A 20,147-nucleotide genomic window follows, 5' to 3' on the forward strand; every position below is an offset into this window, starting at 1 on the left:
CCGGAAACAACGATCCTATTTCTCCGGAAGCTCAGGGTCCGCCCTCTCCCAGCATTCTTTGCCTTCCGGCTGTTCTTAGTCCGGTTTGTCCGGTCCCTCCTGACGCGCTTATTTCGATCCGGAGTTTCAAACTCGAGTTTCCAAGCCCGGGAACCCGGCGCAGATTTTCCACGAGTTGGTTTATGGGCCGTAGCCATGGCAGCAGGAATGGCGCAGCTGGAGGGTTACTACTTTTCGGCTGCCCTAAGTTGTACCTTTTTATTATCTTGCCTCCTCTTCTCCGCCTTCAGCCGCGCTCTGCGAGAGCCGTACATGGATGAGATCTTCCACCTGCCACAGGCGCAGCGCTACTGTGAGGGCCGCTTCTCCCTCTCACAGGTGGGATCACCAACCTGTCCCCACCCCACGGCAGGTCAGCGAGGCAGATCTGTACCCAGCGTTGTCATCCATCCTTATCCTTAACTGGTCCCGCCCCACCTCCCAGTCTGGAAACATGAAGGGTGGGGATAATCTTTTGTTCCCGCCTCTGAGATATAGGGAATGTTTGTTGAATGAATGAACAGATCTGCCTCCTGGGAAGGAATGATCGAGGAGAGTAACTAATGGGGCACTGAGTCTCTGTGCCTCTTCTTGATAACAGGATATCAAACCCTGCTGGCTTAGTGGTATGGCTGCTAACCAAAAGGTCGGCGGTTGGAATCCACCAGGCGCTCGGTGGAAACTCTGTGGGGCAGTTCTACTCTGTCCTATAGGGTCGCAATGAGTCGGAATCTACTGCAATGTCTTTTTTTTTTTTTGGCGTTTTATTGCCAGAGTTGGAGGCATTAGGCTGCTCCTAGGAAATATCTCTATGGGGCAGTTCTATAGGGTTGGTATGAGTTGGAATTGACTCGACGGCAACGGGTTTGGTTTTTTTGGTTTAGGAAATATCAGAAAATCTCCCTGTAGTTCATCTGTCTAGCACCTTATTGTGTGTTCTTGGGTTTGGGTGAGGCACGGTAGGGGATCTTCAGCCACCAAGAGATGACAGGTTGCTAATTACATTCCTAGTTGTTTTTAGAAACTTGCTGTTAACTGGATAAACTGTCAACCAATGAAGTGGCATCGTTTTAAACATATGCTTTACTACACAGTTACACACTGCTTGTGGGCCAACTAGGTTAGGAACTATAGCCATAAAAATAAAGTAGGTATATTTTCCCTCCTCTTCTAGTAAGGCAACACATGGTAGTGGTTAGTAATAGGAAGTCTGTAGTCAGGTTTGCTATGAGTCGGAATCCCCTTTGACCACAACAGGTAGTCAAGAGAAAGATGTGATTTTAAATCTTGACCCTCTTATTTACTAGTTATGAGATCTTGAAAATTTTCTGAGTTTCAGGTTATTCGTTTGTATAATGACAGTACTAGTCTACATGGGTTGGTGCAAGATTAAATACGGAGCGTTTTGCACAGTTCCTGGCTCAGTATGTGTTTGCTGTTATTAATGGAACCTGTGGTTGATAACATCTTTATCTAGAAGCCTCATCAGTGTTCTAACCAATGTATCCATGTTTTTTAAAACTGCAGCATTTACTTGTAATTATTAAAATACAGACTCTCCACAGAGTAAGTCTTGGATGATGCAAACTGATTTTAAGTTACCGTTTCCCACTGGTTGCTGATACCTTAAGAATCACAAACTAAGTGTAGGGGCAAAAACCAAGCAGGACTTTTCCTTAGAGGAGGTGTCTGATCTTCCAAGGACTTGTCTGTGTCATAGAGTAACTTCTTAAAATGCCTGATTGTTGTTAATGACAATTTGAGCTTGACATATTTGTGTTTGTAGTCCTGTAGTTATTTTCTCTTGCTTTTATTTCACCGCCATCCTTTCATTTTTAAGTGGGATCCCATGATTACTACACTGCCTGGCTTATACCTGGTGTCAGTTGGAGTGGTCAAACCTGCCCATTGGATCTTTGGATGGTCTGAACATGTAGTCTGCTCCATTGGAATGCTCAGATTTGTTAATCTCCTCTTCAGTGTTGGCAACTTCTATTTACTCTATTTGCTTTTCCGAAAGGTACAACCTAGAAACAAGGTATGTTTTCAAAATAATGTGCTGCAAGTTTATGTACAGTTGAGTCCACAATTAAGATGAATTGGTTTTATGAGATTTAGTGAAAAAAGTCTTTAATACTTAGTAATTGTATATATTTTATAATGATAAAGCAAGTTCTCGCCGCCCTCTGTTTTAGAAGAAATTTGTATTTATATACTTTAAGAACTCTTATTTATTTGTAGGAACCCTGGTGGGGCAGTGGTTAAGAGCTTGGCTGCTAACCAAAGGTCAGCCGTTCAAATCCACCATCCGCTCCTTGCAAATCCTATGGGGAAGTTCTACTCTGTTCTGTTGGGTCGCTATGAGTCGGAATTGACTCGATGGCAACGGGTTTGGTTTTTTTATTTATTTGTAAAATCTGAAGAAGTATTTGTTAGTGAATCAAACAAGTTTAGTATATGTTTATGCAGCTAATTATGTGCTAGGCACAGGGACTAGAGAGATAAATGAGGCACAATGTTTTCCTTGTGGAGCTCATATCTTCAGCTGATTGCACGGGAGGGGAGTGAGTGGTATTGGGTGAAGCTTCACAGAGAAGATGGTACTTGAGTTGAATCTTAATGAATGGATAGGGCTATAGAGCAGAAAGGGAATCCCGGCAGGAGAAACAACATAAAAAGATACAAAGATGTTGAGCAACAAAATGCAGGGAATTATTGATTAGAATTGTAGGATTTGTGAAGTTCAGAGATGTGAGGCTGGAGAAGTAGGGAGGGGCAAAATCATGAATATCCTTATATGTCTGGAGAGGACTTTGGATCTTATAAGTGATGGGGAGCCACTAATTTTAATCAAGGGAATGGCATATTCTGATATGGTGCTTTAGATTAAGTAGAGGATGCAACTCAAGGCTTAATAATGACAACAAGGAGATAACAACACTTTCAAATTCTGAAATAGTCTGTCAGAAAGGCTAAAGAAGTTATTTAACTTTAGAGTGAACTCATTATTTTCAGGAAAATCCCTGTAATTTCATCATGAAATAAGCAGATCATTGGGCATGTAAGTATAAATGCTATGTGCATATTTATATTCTCTCCAGTAGAAAAGTTTGGAAGGGATAGCCCTAAATGAAATTGATGGTAATGGTTGAGTGAATGCTTATTCAAAGTGCTGAGACTTAAGCTTACAGAATGGGAACCACCTGCACCGTGTCCTGTTCATCCTCATATCCGCCCCAGAACTTTGTTCAGTGCCTTGCACACAGTGATTCCTTAACTATTTGTTTAGTGATTCACTATGTTTTAGGCCAGAAATGCTTTGGCACACACATGTATTGTTGTAGTGGCTTCCAAACTGATAGATGTAACTAAAAAGCTACCAGGAAGTGCTGTTATAAATGTATATTGCTGTTTTCGCAAAGCCAGGATAAGATTAATATTAAAGTTTTATTTAAATATGATTCAAGTAGTCTTTTGTTTTTTTAATCTCTTCATTTGTAAAGCAGAAATAACATATTTTCTTTATCATGAATGTAATTTTAACTGTGTTTTTTTTCTGCCTCCTAGGCTGCCTCAAGTATCCAGAGAATTTTGTCAACATTAACACTAGCAGTATTTCCCACACTCTATTTTTTTAATTTCCTTTACTATACAGAAGCAGGATCTATGTTTTTTACTCTTTTTGCCTATTTGATGTGTCTTTATGGGAATCATAAAACTTCAGCCTTGCTTGGATTTTGTGGCTTCATGTTTCGTCAAACAAATATCATCTGGGCTGTCTTCTGTGCAGGAAATGTCATTGCACAAAAATTAACTGAAGCTTGGAAAACTGAGTTACAAAAGAAGAAGGAAGAGAGGCTTCCCTCTATCAAAGGACCCTTTTCAGAATTTAGGAAAATTCTTCAGTTTCTTTTTGCTTATTCCATGTCCTTTAAGAACTTGGGTATGCTTATACTTTTAACTTGGCCCTATATTTTCCTAGTTTTTGTGTTTTGTGCTTTTGTAGTAGTTAATGGTGGAATTGTTATTGGTGATCGGAGTAGTCATGAAGCCTGTCTCCATTTTCCTCAGCTATTCTACTTTTTCTCTTTTACCCTCTTTTTTTCTTTTCCTCACTTACTCTCTCTTAGCAAAATTAAGACTTTTCTTTCCGTAGTGTGGAAACGTAGAATTCAGTTTTTAGCGATTACCTTAGTCTCCTTATTTTTAGTTTGGAAATTCACTTATGCTCATAAATACTTACTAGCAGACAATAGACATTATACATTCTATGTGTGGAAAAGGGTTTTTCAGAGATACGAAATTGTGAAATACTTGTTAGTTCCGGTCTATATATTTGCTGGTTGGAGTATAGCTGAGTCATTGAAATCAAAATCAATTTTCTGGAATTTAATGTTTTTCATATGCTTGTTTATGGTTACAGTTCCTCAGAAATTGCTGGAATTTCGTTACTTTATTTTACCTTATGTTATTTATAGACTTAACATACCTCTGCCACCCACATCCAAACTTGTTTATGAACTGGGATGCTATGCAGTGGTTAATTTCCTAACTTTTTATATCTTCCTGAACAAGACTTTTCAGTGGCCAAATAGTCAAGACATTCAGAGATTTATGTGGTAATATCAGGGATATTTTGAACTCTAAAAACAGACTTAATATTTGGATTATTTCCACAATGAACAACTGAACAGGTAGGAATTATGGAATTTCTTTAGGGCACAATAGTGAGCCTCAGATCAGATTTTTTACCTGTGTGTTAAGCATATGTAACAAATCCAAGGAAGTTAAGTGAAAGAACTGGAAAAATTTTAAGATGTGCTCAAAAAACCTGAATAATGATGGGAAAATAAAATTGTTACAATTATATCTTTCTGCTACTGCTGGCCGCTAAAAAACTTGGAAACTTTTTATATATACAAGTTTAAGGAAACTGAGCATGCTTCTTAGTACTGGAACTTATTCTGTCCAGACAGCAATAGGTGACAAATTATTTAAAAAATATTTACAAATAATCAGGTAATATTCCTGATTGAAATATTGATTAACATTTCAATAAATACATGTAGTTTTTTTTTTTTTTTAAATATCCTGTTCTAGGTGAAACTTCCATAGCAAATTGGATTCCCATTTAACAATTTTTACACAGATTATTCCCTGACGTTGATTATATTTTTTACAACGTGTCAGCATTCTCATTATTTCAATTCTGTTTGTTCTGTTTTCATTAATTTAGCTTCCATGCCCCTCCTTACCTTCTCATCTTTGCTTTAGGTTAAGTATCAACCGTTTGGTCTTTTACAGCTGATAATGTAAGGGGGCACAGTACTTATGGGTTATATTGTTTATTTTATAAGCCAGTCTATTTGGATGAAAGATGACCTTTGGGAGTGGCTTCAGCTCGGAATTCAAAGGGTATCTTAGGTGATAGTCTTGGAGATTCCTCTAGTCTGTATCAGTCTGGTAAGTCTGGACTTTTTTAGGAATTTCAGTTCTGCATTTTTCTAAATATTTAGAGTGTTAATCATAAGGCAGAATAGACTCGCATAGATAGTAAATGTTATAAATTAGAGGCTCATATATGTTTATGTGGGAATTGAGTTGTTGGTAATTGTTTGGAATCTGGACATGGTGAAGCTCTTTCACTAATTTTTAGTATGAAATATATCATAAGGTATATCATAAGATAAATTATGTTGTTGTCATTAGGTGCCCTTGAGTCGGTTCCAACTCATACCAATCCTATGTACAACAGAACGAAACACTGCCCGGTTCTGCGCCATCCTCACAATTGTTAGGCTAAACTATGTTGCTGATGCTGAAATACATTACTATATAGGTTTCCTAGGGCTGTTGAAACAAATTGGGACAAATGTGGTATCTTAAAACAACAAATTTACTTTGTCATAGTACCGGAGGATAGAAGTCCAAAAGCAAGGGTTGGTTCCTTCTGGAGGCTCTGAGGAAGAAATCCATTCTATGCCTCTCTCTCCTAGCTTCTGGTGGCTGTTGGCAAGCCATTGCTTTCCTTGGCTTGTAGACATATCACTGCTATCTCTGCCTCTGTTTTCACATGGCCTTTCTGGGTTTCTGTGTCTATCTTTTCTATCTCTTATAAGGATAGTGTCATTAGATATAGGGCCCATCCTAATCCAGTATGATCTCATCTTGAGATTCTTAATTATATCTGCAAACACCCTTAAAGCCACATTCACAGGTAGACGTATCTTTTCGTGAGACACTATTCAACCCACTACAGTTACCAAAGGCAAGTTTAGGATAAACCTTGTAAGATTTGTAGGAGGTAATTTCTTTGCTGAGATCTTTCAGGTAAAACTGTATCTTTACTGAGAGGTTTAAAAAATGACTTCTTAGATCATATAAATTGTAAACCTCAAAGTAACTGGTTTTGGTTCTATTATTAAAAAAAAAAATTGGAAGGAAGTTTAGACATCATCTAATCTAGTAACATTTTATAGATTAGGGAACAACTTCTTGGGTAGGATTCTTTGTGTTGGTTTTGGGATCCTGTGTTTATTATTTTGAGTCCATAAACGGGGTTGTTGTTCCAATACAGGAAAGTATTATTTGAACATGTTAACTTTGACGTGTAAACTCAAAACTGTGGATGTAATTCATTTTTAATTTACTTATACATTTCTAAACTTTTATTAGAGTTGGCTCTAATTGTGAAGAAGTTACTTTATCCTCACTGTTGGGTGATGTTTTCTCTGGGCTTTAAAGAGTAAGTGGATTTGAAAAGCATTCTGCGTTTGCACATAGGAAATTGTTAGGGGTAACGAATACAGAGTAGTTTTTGTTGTTCTCTGTTCAACACTTAGGAAATAGAGTAGTTATTTGATTCATTAGTTGTAACAATGATTGTAGAATATATGTGTATTTTACCCAGAGTTTTTTTTTTTTTTTTTAATTGGTCAAGAAAGTGTTCTCAATTCATTATGCTTTTACTGTGAATTTATCATAATGGAGATCTTGCCCCAGGAAGTCAAAATTGAAAAAAAAAAAAAAATAGTGTAATTTAGGAAGAAGAGCTCTCTTGTCTGATATTATTAAACCCTGGTGGCATAGTGGTTATGAGCTATGGCTGCTAACCAAAAGGTTGGCAGTTTGAATCTACCAGATGCTCCTTAGAAACCGTATGGGGCATTTTTACTTGGTCCTGTAGTGTCGCTATGAGTCGGAGTTGACTCGATAAATAGCTGCGGGTTTGGTTTGTGTGTGTGTGTGTTTAGAAATGTTTCTGAGAGAAAAAAACTTTTTTATTCTGATCTACTGTGGCAAAAATGAGGAAACCATTCTACCTCATACATTGAAGAAGACTGCTTTTTTTCAGGAGATCACTGTTCAATTCATTTTTAGGTGTTAAGTCTCCTATTTTAAGAGATGTTTTGGAGCAAATCTGAATTTGGAGGAAGGTATATTAATCTTGCATGTTTTCCATGAGGTACATAAGATACAATATTTGGCATTTTAGAAAAGAATGCCATGAATTAAAAGGTGCTTTTTTTTTTTTCCACTAATTCTTATTTTAAAATAGGAATGTTTATCAGTACTTTTAAGATAAATGTTTCAGTTACATTTTCTTAGGCATTTAGAAGATAGCCATTTGCCAGTGATTTTTTCCAAGATATGTAATAAATGAAATGATTATGTAAAAATAAACTAACTGAGATATCTTAGCATACCAGATCATTTTGCCTTTAGTTGTTCAAGATCCTGTACCAAACTCATCGTAGTGTAGTCATTCCACTTGAGAAGACTGGGAGGGCCAGTCATCCCTTGCTCTTCAGAGCTTTGCTTTTAGAAACATCCTAAGTTAGGTTTGTGTTTTGATCATTTGTCACAAGTTGCCATATGGATATTTTTGACATGAATTTTTAAAAAGACATTGAATAAATTTGATTAAAAGCTGATTATTTTTTAAAAAAGTATTGACATGGTTGAATGCCTGTGGAGTTTTGCAGTTATTGGTACTGAAGTATGTCAGGATTATTTTAAAGAGTATTATAAAAAGATTTAGTCCATAATTTATTTTAGATCCAGTAATAAATCTTTTTGAACTGACTGTACCCTATGTGAAATTCCACAGATATAGAATATTTATGTAACATTAGTAAGGTTCCAGTGTTTTGGCACATATTATTCATTTTCTCTTAGTGGATACCCAGAGATCATTTATAGCAGTGTTCCTGAGTTTAAACATACCATGCCATTTTGACAAAAGAACTTATTTTAGCCACTTGGCCTTTTTTTTCTCTTTTTAAAGTTATTTCTAGAATGCACTTCATCTGTCATAAAGAAATAGAAATAGCTTAATGTAAAGACTTAACAGTGTTTCTAATACATACTTAACTACCCCTTGGCTTGACATTTTCTTTATAATTGTCTGAAGAGGGGAGATCCTCAGTTTTTATTTACACACCCTCAATAGTGGACTGTTATTTTGGACTCACTTTTAAGTAAAATATATATTAATACGAAGGAATAAAGTCATGTCTGTTAGTCTATAGAAGCGTGTACTATCTTTGAAGCAATTATAATTTCATTAAAAATGAAACAGAGAGGTGGAGCCAAGATGGCGGAACAGACAGACACTTCCGTCAAGCCCTCTTTACAACAAAGACCCGAAAAAACAAGTGAAATGAGTATATTTGTGACAAGCTGGGAGCCCTGAGCATCAAAGGCAAGCTTAGACAATGAACTGAGGGTCAGGGGGAGGAAGAGGCTGTTCAGAAGTGGAGAGGAGTTACCAGACCTGAATCACGGGGAGCTGTCAGGCACCATTCCTGGAGCTGTGGCAGTGGCGGCGGTGGGTGGTACTAGCGTTTAGCCACAGTTTCCTCAGGGAGAAGCAGCCACGCAGCCCACTCACACCTCCAGAACCTGAGGAGAACGGTACTCCTGGCAAAAGCTAAGTACTTGCGTATATTTTACCGCCCCCCCCACCCCCGAGCCGGCTACAGTGGCTGAATCCCTGGGCCTGAGATAGACTCTGGTGAGCACCTAGAGCCATCCTCCCGACCTTGGGGAAGGAAAAAATGTGCACCTGGGGGGAAAAGATAATTTGCTAGCTCTGTTAACCAGGGGAGCTTAGGACAGAAGCGGCTCTTGTCCAGGCATACACCATCCGTGGACCTTGAGCACCTTTCGCTCCTGCATGGACCTGTGTGGGCCTGTTTCGGGAGAATAGGCTCTTGTTGGCAAACTCCAACCATTTCAGCTGCGCAGTGGAGAGGTGGGTGTTTGATGTTTGACATTGGTTTGCCTGTTAAACAAGGTCCTCACCTTCCCGCAATAGGGACCTAAGGACTGGTAGCTCCACTCAGGTCACCCAGCAGCCCGCAACAGGGGACCAAAGATAACAGGTACCTCCCAGTTCTTACAACCAAAAACTTTGGGTGCCCATGGTCCATCTGCAGAACCCACCCACCAGCACGTTCCAGGAAACGGGGACGCATTTTCCTCAGAGACACTTGGGGGTTGGTTCTCAGCCCCCTGCCTTGTTCAGAGCGTGACCCCGTGCTGCAATCAGATGCCGGTATATACGCCAATCACCCCTGCCCCTCTAAGACTGTAGGACAGAGTCTGTACCACATACTTGATATCAGCTACCTGGAAACCTGAGCTGAATTCATACAAGAAAACTGAATGGACTCATAGACCGATATACCTGGTAACAGTTCTAGCCAGCTGGGGACAGGACACCAGAGCTCCAAAGGCAAAAATAACCAAGCTAGCTCACTCAAGCAACCTATACGGGTATACCAAAACAAAACAAAGCACGTTGCTCTGACAGTAAGAAAGCATAAATAATACAATAACTTATAGATGGCTTGGAGACAACAGTCAATATCAAGTCACGTAAACAGACCACAATCGCCTCAACAGGCTCTCAAAACAAAGAATCCAGGGATCTTCTAGATGAAGGTGCATTCCTGGGATTACCAGAGCCAGAATACAAAAGTTTAATATACAGGAAGGAAATGAGGCAATACGCAGAACAACCCAAGAAACACACAGATAAAGCAACTGAAGAAATTAGATTATTCAGGAACATAGTGAAAAGTTTAATAAGCTGGAAAAATCCATAGACAGCAATCAGAAATTCAGAAGATTAACAATAAAATTACAGAATTAGCTCAATAGAAAGAGCAGAATTGAGCATTTAGAAGCTAGAATTTCTGAACTCAAAGGTAAATCACTTGGCACTAATATATTTGAAGAAAAATCAGATAAAAGAATTCAAAAAAATGAAGAAACCTTAAGAATCATGTGGGAGTCTATCAAGAGAAATAACCTATAAGTGTTTGGAGTACCAGAACAGGGAGGGAAAACAGAAAATACAGAGAAACTTGTTGAAGATTTGTTGGCAGAAAACTTCCCTGATATTGTGAAAGATGAGGAGATATCCATCCAAGATGCTCATTGAACTCCACATAAGGTAGATCTTAAAGTCACTAAGACATATTATAACCAAGCTTGCCAAAACCAAAGATAAGGAGACAATTATAAGAGCAACGAGAGGTAAAAGAAAAGTCACCTACAAAGGAGAGTCAATAAGAATAAGCTCGGACTACTTGGCAGAAACCATGCAGTCAAGAAGGCAGTGGGATGACATATTTTAAAAAAATTGAAGGAAAAAAATTGCCTGCCAAGAAACATATCCATCAAAACTGTCTCTTAAATATGAAGGTGAAATTAAGACATTTCCAGATAAACACAAGTTTAGGGAATTCGTAAAAACCAAACCAAAACTACAAGAAATACTAAAGGGAGTTCTTTGGTTAGAAAATCAATAATATCAGGTTCAAGACCAGAACACTGTGCGGAGCAACCGGAAGTCAACCCAGACGGGGAAATCCAAAAAAAACAAAAAGCAAGATTATAAAAAAAAAAAAAAGCCCAACACAGGGTAATGGCAATGTTATTATATAAAAGGAGACGACATTAAAATAATAAAGAGGGACTAAGAAATGTAATCATATACCTTCCATATGGAGAGAGCGATACGGTGATACAAAGAAACAAAAGTTAGTTTTAAATTTAGAAAAATAGGGGTAAATAATAAGGGAACCACAAAGGAGACAAACTATCCTACTCATCAAAATAAAATGCAAGGAAAAAATACTGACTCAGCAGAAACAAGATCAACAACAACAAATATGAGGAAAGAGCAATATATAAAGAAAATCTACTCAGCACATAAAATCAAGTGGAAAAAAGAAACTGTCAATACAAAAAAAGACATCAAAATGATAGCACTAAATTCATACCTATCCATAATTACCCTGAATGTAAATGGACTAAATGCACCAATAAAGAGACAAAGAGAGGCAGAATGGATTAAAAAACAAGATCCATCTATATGCTGCCTATAAGAGACACACCTTAGACTTAGAGACATGAACAAACTAAAACTCAAAGGCTGGAAAAAAATATCAAGCAAACAACAATCAAAAAAGAGCAGGAGTGGCAATATTAATTTCTGACAAAATAGACTTTAAAGTAAAATCCATCAGAAAGGATAAGGAATGATTAAATGATAAGTGATTAAAGGGACAATACACCAAGAAGATACAACCGTATTAAATATTTATGCACCCAATGACAGGGCTGTAAGATACATAAAACAAACTCTATCACCATTGAAAAGTGAGATAGACAGCTCCACAGTAATAGGAGAATTCAACACACCACGTTTGGTGAAGGACAGGACATCCCGAAAGAAGCTCAATAAAGACACGGAAGATCTAAATGCCAAAATTAAGCAACTTGGCGTTGTAGACATAATACAGAACACTCCACCCAACAGCAACCAACTATACTTTCTTTTCTAGTGCACATGGAACATTCTCTAAAATAGACTACATATTATGTCATAAAGCAAGCCTTAGCAGAATCCAAAACATTGAAACATTACAAAGCATCTTCTCTGATCATAAGGCCATAAAAGTGGAAATCAATAACAGGAAAAGCAGGGAAAAGAAATCAAACACTTGGAAACTGAAGAATACTCTGCTCAAAAAAGACTGGATTATAGAAGACATTAAGGATGGAATAAAGAAACTCATAGAATCCAATGAGAATGAAAACACTTCCTATCAGAACCTTTGGGACACAGCAAAAGCGGTGCTCAGAGGCCAATTTATATCAATAATTGCATACATCCAAAAAGAAGAAAGGGCCAAAAACAAAGGACTATCCCTACAACTTGAACAAATTAGAAAGAGAGCAGCAAAAGAAACCCACAGGCACCAGAAGAAAACAAATAATAAGAATTAGAGCTGAACTAAATGAAATAGAAAACAGAAAAACAATTGAAAGAATTAACAAGACCAAAAGCTGTTTTTTTAAAAAATCTTAACAAAATTGATAAACCACTGGCCAACCTGACAAAAGAAAAACAGGAGAGGAAGCAAATAACCCAAATAAGTAATGAGATGGGTGATATTACGACAGACCCAACTGAAATTAAAAGAATCATATCAGATTACTATGACAAACTATACTCAAATTTGAAAACCTAGAAGAAACGGATGAATTCCTAGAAACACACTACCTACCTAAACTAACACAAACAGAGATAGAACAACTAAATAGGCCCATAACAAAAGAAGAGATTGAAAAGGTAATCAAAAAACTCCCAAGAAAAAAAAAGCCCTGGCCTTGACGGCTTCACTGCAGAGTTCTACCAAACTTTCAGAGAAGAGTTACCACTACTACTAAAGGCATTGCAGAGCATAGAAAAGGACAGAATACTACCAAACTCATTCTATGAAGCCACCATATCCCTGATACCAAAACCAGGTAAAGACACCACAAGAAAAGAAAATTACAGACCTATATCCCTCATGAACGTAGATGCAAAAATCCTCAACAAAATTCTAGCCAGTAGAATTCAACAACATATCAAAAAAATAATTCACCATGACCAAGTGGGATTCATACCAGGTATGCAGGGATGGTTCAACATTAGAAAAACAATGTAACCCACCACATAAATAAAAGACAAGAATCACATGATTTTATCAATCGATGCAGAAAAGGCATTTGACAAAGTTCAGCGCTCATTCATGATAAAAAAATCTCTCATCAAAATAGGAATAGAAGGAAAATTTCTCAACGTAATAAAGGGCATTTATACAAAGTCAACAGCCAACATCACCCTAAATGGAGAGAGCCTGAAGACATTCACATTGAGATCGGGAACCAGACAAGGATGCCCTTTATCACTGCTCTTATTCAATATTGTGCTGGCGGTCCTAGCCAGAGCAATAGGCTAGATGAAGAAATTAAGGGCATCCAGATTGGCAAGGAAGAAGTCAAACTATCTGTATTTGCAGACGACATGATCTTATACACAGAAAACCCTAAGGAATCCTCCAGGAAACTACTGAAACTAAAGAAGAGTTCAGCAGAGTATCAGGATACAAGATAAACGTACAAAAATGAGTTGGATTCCTCTACACCAACAAAAAGAACATTGAAGAGGAAATCACCAAATCAATGCCATTACAGTAGCCCCCAAGAAGATAAAATACTTAGGAATAAATCTTACCAGAGATGTAGACGACTTATACAAAGAAAACTACAGTACACTTCTGCAAGAAACAAGAGACTTACATAAGTGGAAGAACATACCTTGCTTGTGGATAGAAAACTTAACATTATAAAAATGTCCATTCTACCAAAAGCGATCTATACATTTAACGCAATTCTGACCAAAATCCCAAGGACATTCTTTAATGACATGGAGAAACAAATCAGCAACTTCATATGGAAGGGAAAGAGGCCCTGGATAAATAAAGCATTACTGAAAAAGAAGAACAAAGTGGGAGGCCTTACTTTACCTGATTTTTGAACCTATTATACCGCCACAGTAGTCAAATCAGCCTGGTGCTGGTACAACAACAGATACATGGACCAATGGAACAGAATTGAGAATCCAGACATAAATCCATCCACATATGAGCAGTTGACATTTGACAAAGGCCCCAAAACAGTTAAATGGGGAAAAGACAGTCTTTTTATCAAATGGTGCTGGCATAACTGGATATCCGTCTGCAAAAAAATGAAACAAGACCCTCCTTCACTCCATGCACAAAATATAACTCAAAATGGATCAAAGATCTAAATATAAAATCTAAAACAATAAAGATCATGGAAGAAAAAATAGAGACAATGTTAGGAGCCCTAATACATGGCATAAACAGTATACAAAACATTATAAAGAATGTAGAAGAAAAACTAGATAACTGGGAGCTCCTAAAAATCAAACATCTATGCTCATCCAAAGACTTCACCAAAAGAGTAAAAAGACAACCTACAGACTGGGAAAAAGTTTTTAGCTATGACATTTCTGATCAGCACCTGATCTGTAAAATCTGCATGATACTGCAAAAATTCAACTACAAAAAGACAAATAACCCAATTAAAAAATGGGCAAAAGATATGAATAGACACTTCACTAAAGAAGACATTCAGGTAGCTAACAGATACATGAGGAAATGTTCAAAATCATTAGCCATTAGAGAAATGCAGATCAAAACTACAATGAGATTCCATCTTACTCCAAGAAGGCTGGCATTAATCCAAAACACACAAAATAATAAATGTTGGAGAGGCTGTGGAGAGATTGGAACACTTCAACACTGCTGGTGGGAATGAAAAATGGTTCAACCACTTTGGAAATCGATTTGGTGCTTCCTTAAAAAGCTAGAAATAGAACTACCGTAGGATCCAGCAATCCCACTCCTTGGAATATATCCTACAGAAATAAGAACCTTCACATGAACAGATACATGTTTATTGTAGCACTGTTTACAATAGCAAAAAGATGGAAGCAACCAAGGTACCCATCAATGGATGAGTGGATAAATAAATTATGGTGTATTCACACAATGGAATACTATGCATCAATAAAGAACAGTGAGGAATCTGTGAAACATTTCATAACATGGAGGAATCTGGGAGGCATTATGCTGAGTGAAATTAGTCAGTTGCAAAAGGACAAATATTGTATACGACCACTATTATAAGAACTTGAGAAATAGTTTAAACTGAGAAGAAAACATTCTTTTGTGGTTACAAGAAGGGAGAGGGGCATTCACTAATCAGATAATAGATAAAAACTACTTCAGGTGAAGGGAAAGACAGCACACAATACAGGGGAGGTCAGCACAATTGGACTAAACCAAAAGCAAAGTCGTTTCCTGAATAAACTGAATGCTTCAGAGGCCAACATAGCAGGGGCAGGGGTCTGGGGACCATGGTTTCAGGGCACACCTAAGTCAATTGGCATTGTAAAATCTGTTAAGAAAACATTCTGCATCTCACTTTGAAGAGTGGCATCTGGGGTCTTAAACTCTAGCAAGCAGCCATCTAAGATGCATCAATTGGTCTCAACTCACCTGGATCAAAGGAGAATGAAGAACACCAAGGACACAAGGCGATTATGAGCCCAAGAGACAGAAAGGGCCACACAAACCAGAGACTACATCATCCTGAGACCCGAAGAACTAGATGGTGCCCAGCTACAACTGATGACTGCCCTGACAGGGAACACAACAGAGAACCCCTGAAGGAGCAGAAGAGCAGTGGGATGCAGACCCCAAATTCTCATAAGACCAGACTTAATGGTCTGACTGAGACTGGAGGGACCCTGGTGGTCATGGCCCCCAGACCTTCTTTTGGCCCAGGACAGGAACCATTCGTGAAGCCAATTCTTCACACACGGATTGGACTGGACAATGGATTGAAAAGGATGCTGGTGAGGAGTGAGCTTTTTGGATCATGTGGACACTTGAGACTATGTTGGCATCTCCTGCCTGGGGGGGGGGGAGATGAGAGGGTGGAGGGGGTTAGAAGCTGGCGAAATGGACACAAAAAGAGAGAGTGGAGGGAGAGAGCGGGCTGTCTCATTAGGGGAGAGTAATTGGGAGTGTGTAGCAAGGTGTATATGGGTTTTTGTGTGAGAGACTGACTTGATTTGTAAACTTTCACTTAAAGCACAATAAAAATTATTTTTAAAAAATGAAGCAAAGAAATGTCATTCAAATGTGAAGTTTTTTCTAATGGAAATTTAAGTATGACTTACAAATTATGGGCTAGTAGAAAAAACATTGAACTTTAGGAGTTAGGATTTGTATACTTGATTGTGGCTTTGGCATCAATAAGGCATGCAGTTTAATCACCGTTGTGACTCTAGTCAGTGCCTGGCACAGGCCTAACCTTTTCTCAGAAAGAATTCACCCCTTCCCGTATATACATAAAGTTCCTAAGTGTGTCGTAATAAATATTTAATAAATATATGCTGTAAGGAAGTTTTTAGTATATAGTGAAGTGAGCATTCTAGAGAAAAGTAAAAATACCATGTAAGTATAAGCCAATTTTAGGAAATAAATCACAAGCTTTATAGTGAGAGTCATCCTAATCCTTTTCCTTCCTAAATTTTCCAAAATTGTGTTAAAAAGTATTATCTGCTGTAGCGATTGATACTTATACATGTATTGTAAATATACGCTGCTTTATTTTTTTTTTGTTATAGTAGGATGTGATTTCAAAATTATTGCTGTTTATTTAAGGAAAAATAACCTTCAGTCATTAAATTATACTAGTAGAATTCTTGATGGTTATGATTTAAAAGTAAGAGACTTTAATCCAAATATTTTGTATTATTTTAGTTAAATTGAGTTTTACTGCTTTAGGAATAAGTTATCCTTTATTTAGGGTACTTTCATGTATTTAAATGTTGACAACAAGACAAACATTTCCAATCAATTAAAATTTATAGAGTTGAGAAAATTATAACAAAAATAAATAGATTGAGGATATACAGGCCCTGGTGTACAGTGGTTAAGCACTCAGGCTGCTAACCGAAAGGTTGGCAGTTCGAATCCAACAGCCACTCCTTGGAAGCCGTGTGGGGCAGTGCTACTCTGTCCTGGAGGGTCGCTATATGAGTTGAGAGGAACAGGTTTGGGGTACTACCAAACTCGATCCATAACTCTTTGACCATGGCTTGTATGATCAAAAGTAACATTTTTGGACCATTGAATGAGGACGAATGAGGCCCAAATTCACATTTGGAAATGTCGTAAAACATTAATGGTATGTGCGTGGGCGCACAGTGCCAGAACTTTCCTACATAATTTCATCATTTTCGCACATTATATGTGTGCGCGTTATTTGCACGCGCATGCTGTTTGCCAACGGTTAGTTTCAATTTATGAAAAACATACAGTTCTAGTTGTTTAGTCTCTGCAGAGGAATGAACACAGAAGGAAGTAAGTTCCTCCTTTCCTGGAAGAAGGATTCTATTTAATAGCAGGGATGTGTCAGAAGGGATTTAGATAGCAAGTAGGTAGTTCAGGTAAAATGACTTTTTAAGATGTCTTACAACTTTGTGATTTTAAATTTGTCACAGGTAGTATTTTTCATTAATTGGTAAGTCATGAAGCATATTTCTAGTGTGTATCAAAACAAATTTGATACACACAACTCAGTAGAAAGTATTTTAGATATAATGTTTTGGTGTACTGCTAATATTATAGCATTTAATTTCTATGATTTTATCCCTCTTATATTAGAGAAAAGAATGTGTCTGAAAAAGTTTTCCCTCTATTAATATATGAAGTAAGCACTAGATACTTTGTCCACTAGGTGGCGATATTGTGTTACATTTCCAAGTGTTCTTGTATTTAATTTTTTTTTTTTTTACTTCTCTGAATTAAACTATTTGTATAGTTTTGTGTTAGGATTTGAACTACAAAGTAACTTATAGTCAATCAGGTCTTTTCATTATGATGCTATTCAAAATATTTCCTGAACTCTATGAAGCTAAATGTAAAAAAAAAAATCACATGTTGTCTTGTAATCATATATCAGATGATTTAACCTAATATATCTTCACGTATGACATTGTTTATCTCATATGGCATAGTTTGGATGGATCTTTTCCCACAATCAGCGAGTGACGATGATGACAACTTGAAAACTCATGCAGCATTGTATTGGGCACTGTTTTAAGTGCTTCACCCATGTTATCTCATTTACTCCTCATAACAACCTTATGGGGTCAGTACTGGTAATATCTCCACTCTACACATGAGGAAATTAAGTATAGAAAGATTAAATATTTTGCTCAAGATTAGATAGTTATTAAGCAGCTGAGCTGGAATTCAAACCTATGCAGCCAGGCTCCAGAATCTTCTTAACTACTGTTGATTGGGTGGAGGGGGAAAGAGCACAAAGTCTACCTTCAAATTTATAGCCTTTTAGAAAAATAGTCATGAAGAATATGATTATACTGCCTATTTTTATATGTCAGGAAAATGAGGCTTGAGCTGCTTTGGGCTCTTCCAGAGGCAAATAATCTATCTGCCATTCCATCTTCCATTTTCAGTTTTTGTCAAGGTGCCTCAAAGTGGTATGTGCGTATACATATGAATTTAAGGGAGTTAAAAAACAACTCAGGATTGGAGTCTTCAGCCATATTAATTCACATTGAAATAAAGATCTTGGTTTTAATCAAAATGACTCCAGCTACCAAATTAAGTACCCAAACCCAAAAATTGTTTGAAAATCACACTCTTATTTGAAAGCAAATAGGTAGTTAAACATATTTTGTATTTTTTTCCCCTTAATTTTGGCTGCAAGAGCTTAATCTTTAAAAAAAAAAGAAAAGATTTGAATATTTTAAAAGAAATTATGAATAAATGTTATAGAAAGTTTTATATTTTGTTAGATACTGTTTATTTCTCTAAAATGGAGATGTTCATCTGGCTTCTAAAATTATATTGTGGGTTCATATAATTTAAAACTTTTGAGTAAATGTTCTTTGTAAGAATAAAGACAGACTTTCCCCCATTTTAAAAAGTTTGTTCAAATTTGTTTTTATTTTTGTTAATAAGTTCATGTTTTATTTTATCATTTAATTTATTGTGTCTACTTAACACATTTTCTTCTGAACTGGGTGGCCTTTTCTTTCACTAACTGTGTACTACTGGCCATCTTCCCCTTACTATCCACCTAATCCTAAAATAATAGAACTGAAAGGTATTTTTAAGTATCTGTAATGAGTGCCCACCACTACTAGCCTGGGTGTCTATTACAATCTTCCTTTTAATCTCATAACCTGTGAAGTAGCTCTTACCTAATTAAAGAAAGATAAAATTACTTGCCCAAAATTAGTAGGTTGTAAAGTCAGGATTTGTACCCTTCTGTCTTTTTCCACTATATCAAGTGAGTTTTAGAAGAGTATGTTTTGCAGACATCAGTTATGCATAGATTAATACAGACATGTTAGGTGTCCTTGAGTCAGCTCAGACTCACTGTGACCCTATGTATAACAATGAAATGTTGCCTGAGCCTCACAATAGTGAGTATGCAGGAGCCCATTGTTGAAGCCACTGTTTCAGTCCATTTCTTTGAGAGTCTTCTTTTTCACTGACCCTCTAGCAAGCATGATATCCTTCTCCAGGGACTGATCCCTTTTAAAAACATGTCCAAACGAAGAGAGACGAAGTCTCACCATCCTTGCTTCTAAGGAGCGCTCTGGCCAGACTTCCTCCAAGACAGATTTGTTTGTTTTCCTGGCAGTCGATGGTATACTCAGTATTCTTTGCCAACACCATAATTCAAATGCATCAGACATAGGATTATTATTTTGATGTGGGTTGGTGAAAGTGATTCACAGCTTTTGCTAACTCCAAATGAGAAGATTTCAACAACCACCACTTCGAAGGCTAACTTGGAAAGCAGAAGAAATTCAGTCAAGAGTATAATAAGCCTTGGGAGGTTAGAACTATTTGATAAATCACATGTTTGGGAAAAAAATAAGGTATATGGAAGCCTCTGAGAATAAGACAGCTTGGAGGACCATGGGCTGATTATCCTGTTTATGATGTGTCCATATTTATCATAGATTTCTCTCCCCTAATTTTCCTATCTAATTTTCAAAGAGGAAAAGAAACAAGTGTAGAGCTCCTGTTTTTTTAAAACTCACGTTAGAGTTAAGTACATCAGATTAAGAGAGCAATTGTAGAGAAAGAAGACTTGCTGTGGGAAAGAAGCACCTATCTCTGCAC

At 37.2% G+C, this 20,147-nt stretch overlaps 1 protein-coding gene and 1 pseudogene across 1 annotated transcript; both read left to right on the forward strand.

The window, feature by feature from the left end:
• LOC126076290 (uncharacterized) overlaps positions 1–20,147 on the forward strand; it is a 308,689-nt pseudogene that overhangs the window by 279,795 nt on the left and 8,747 nt on the right.
• On the forward strand, positions 68–15,887 carry LOC126075302 (dol-P-Glc:Glc(2)Man(9)GlcNAc(2)-PP-Dol alpha-1,2-glucosyltransferase). Its single transcript, XM_049882812.1, has 3 exons — positions 68–378; positions 1,880–2,077; positions 3,607–15,887. The coding sequence occupies exons 1-3, from the start codon at positions 196–198 to the stop codon at positions 4,660–4,662; spliced, it is 1,437 nt and encodes a 478-aa protein (XP_049738769.1). The 5' UTR covers positions 68–195; the 3' UTR covers positions 4,663–15,887.

The sequence above is a fragment of the Elephas maximus genome, chromosome 4 (genome assembly GCF_024166365.1).
Source record: "Elephas maximus indicus isolate mEleMax1 chromosome 4, mEleMax1 primary haplotype, whole genome shotgun sequence".
NCBI classification, from domain to species: Eukaryota; Metazoa; Chordata; class Mammalia; order Proboscidea; family Elephantidae; genus Elephas; species Elephas maximus.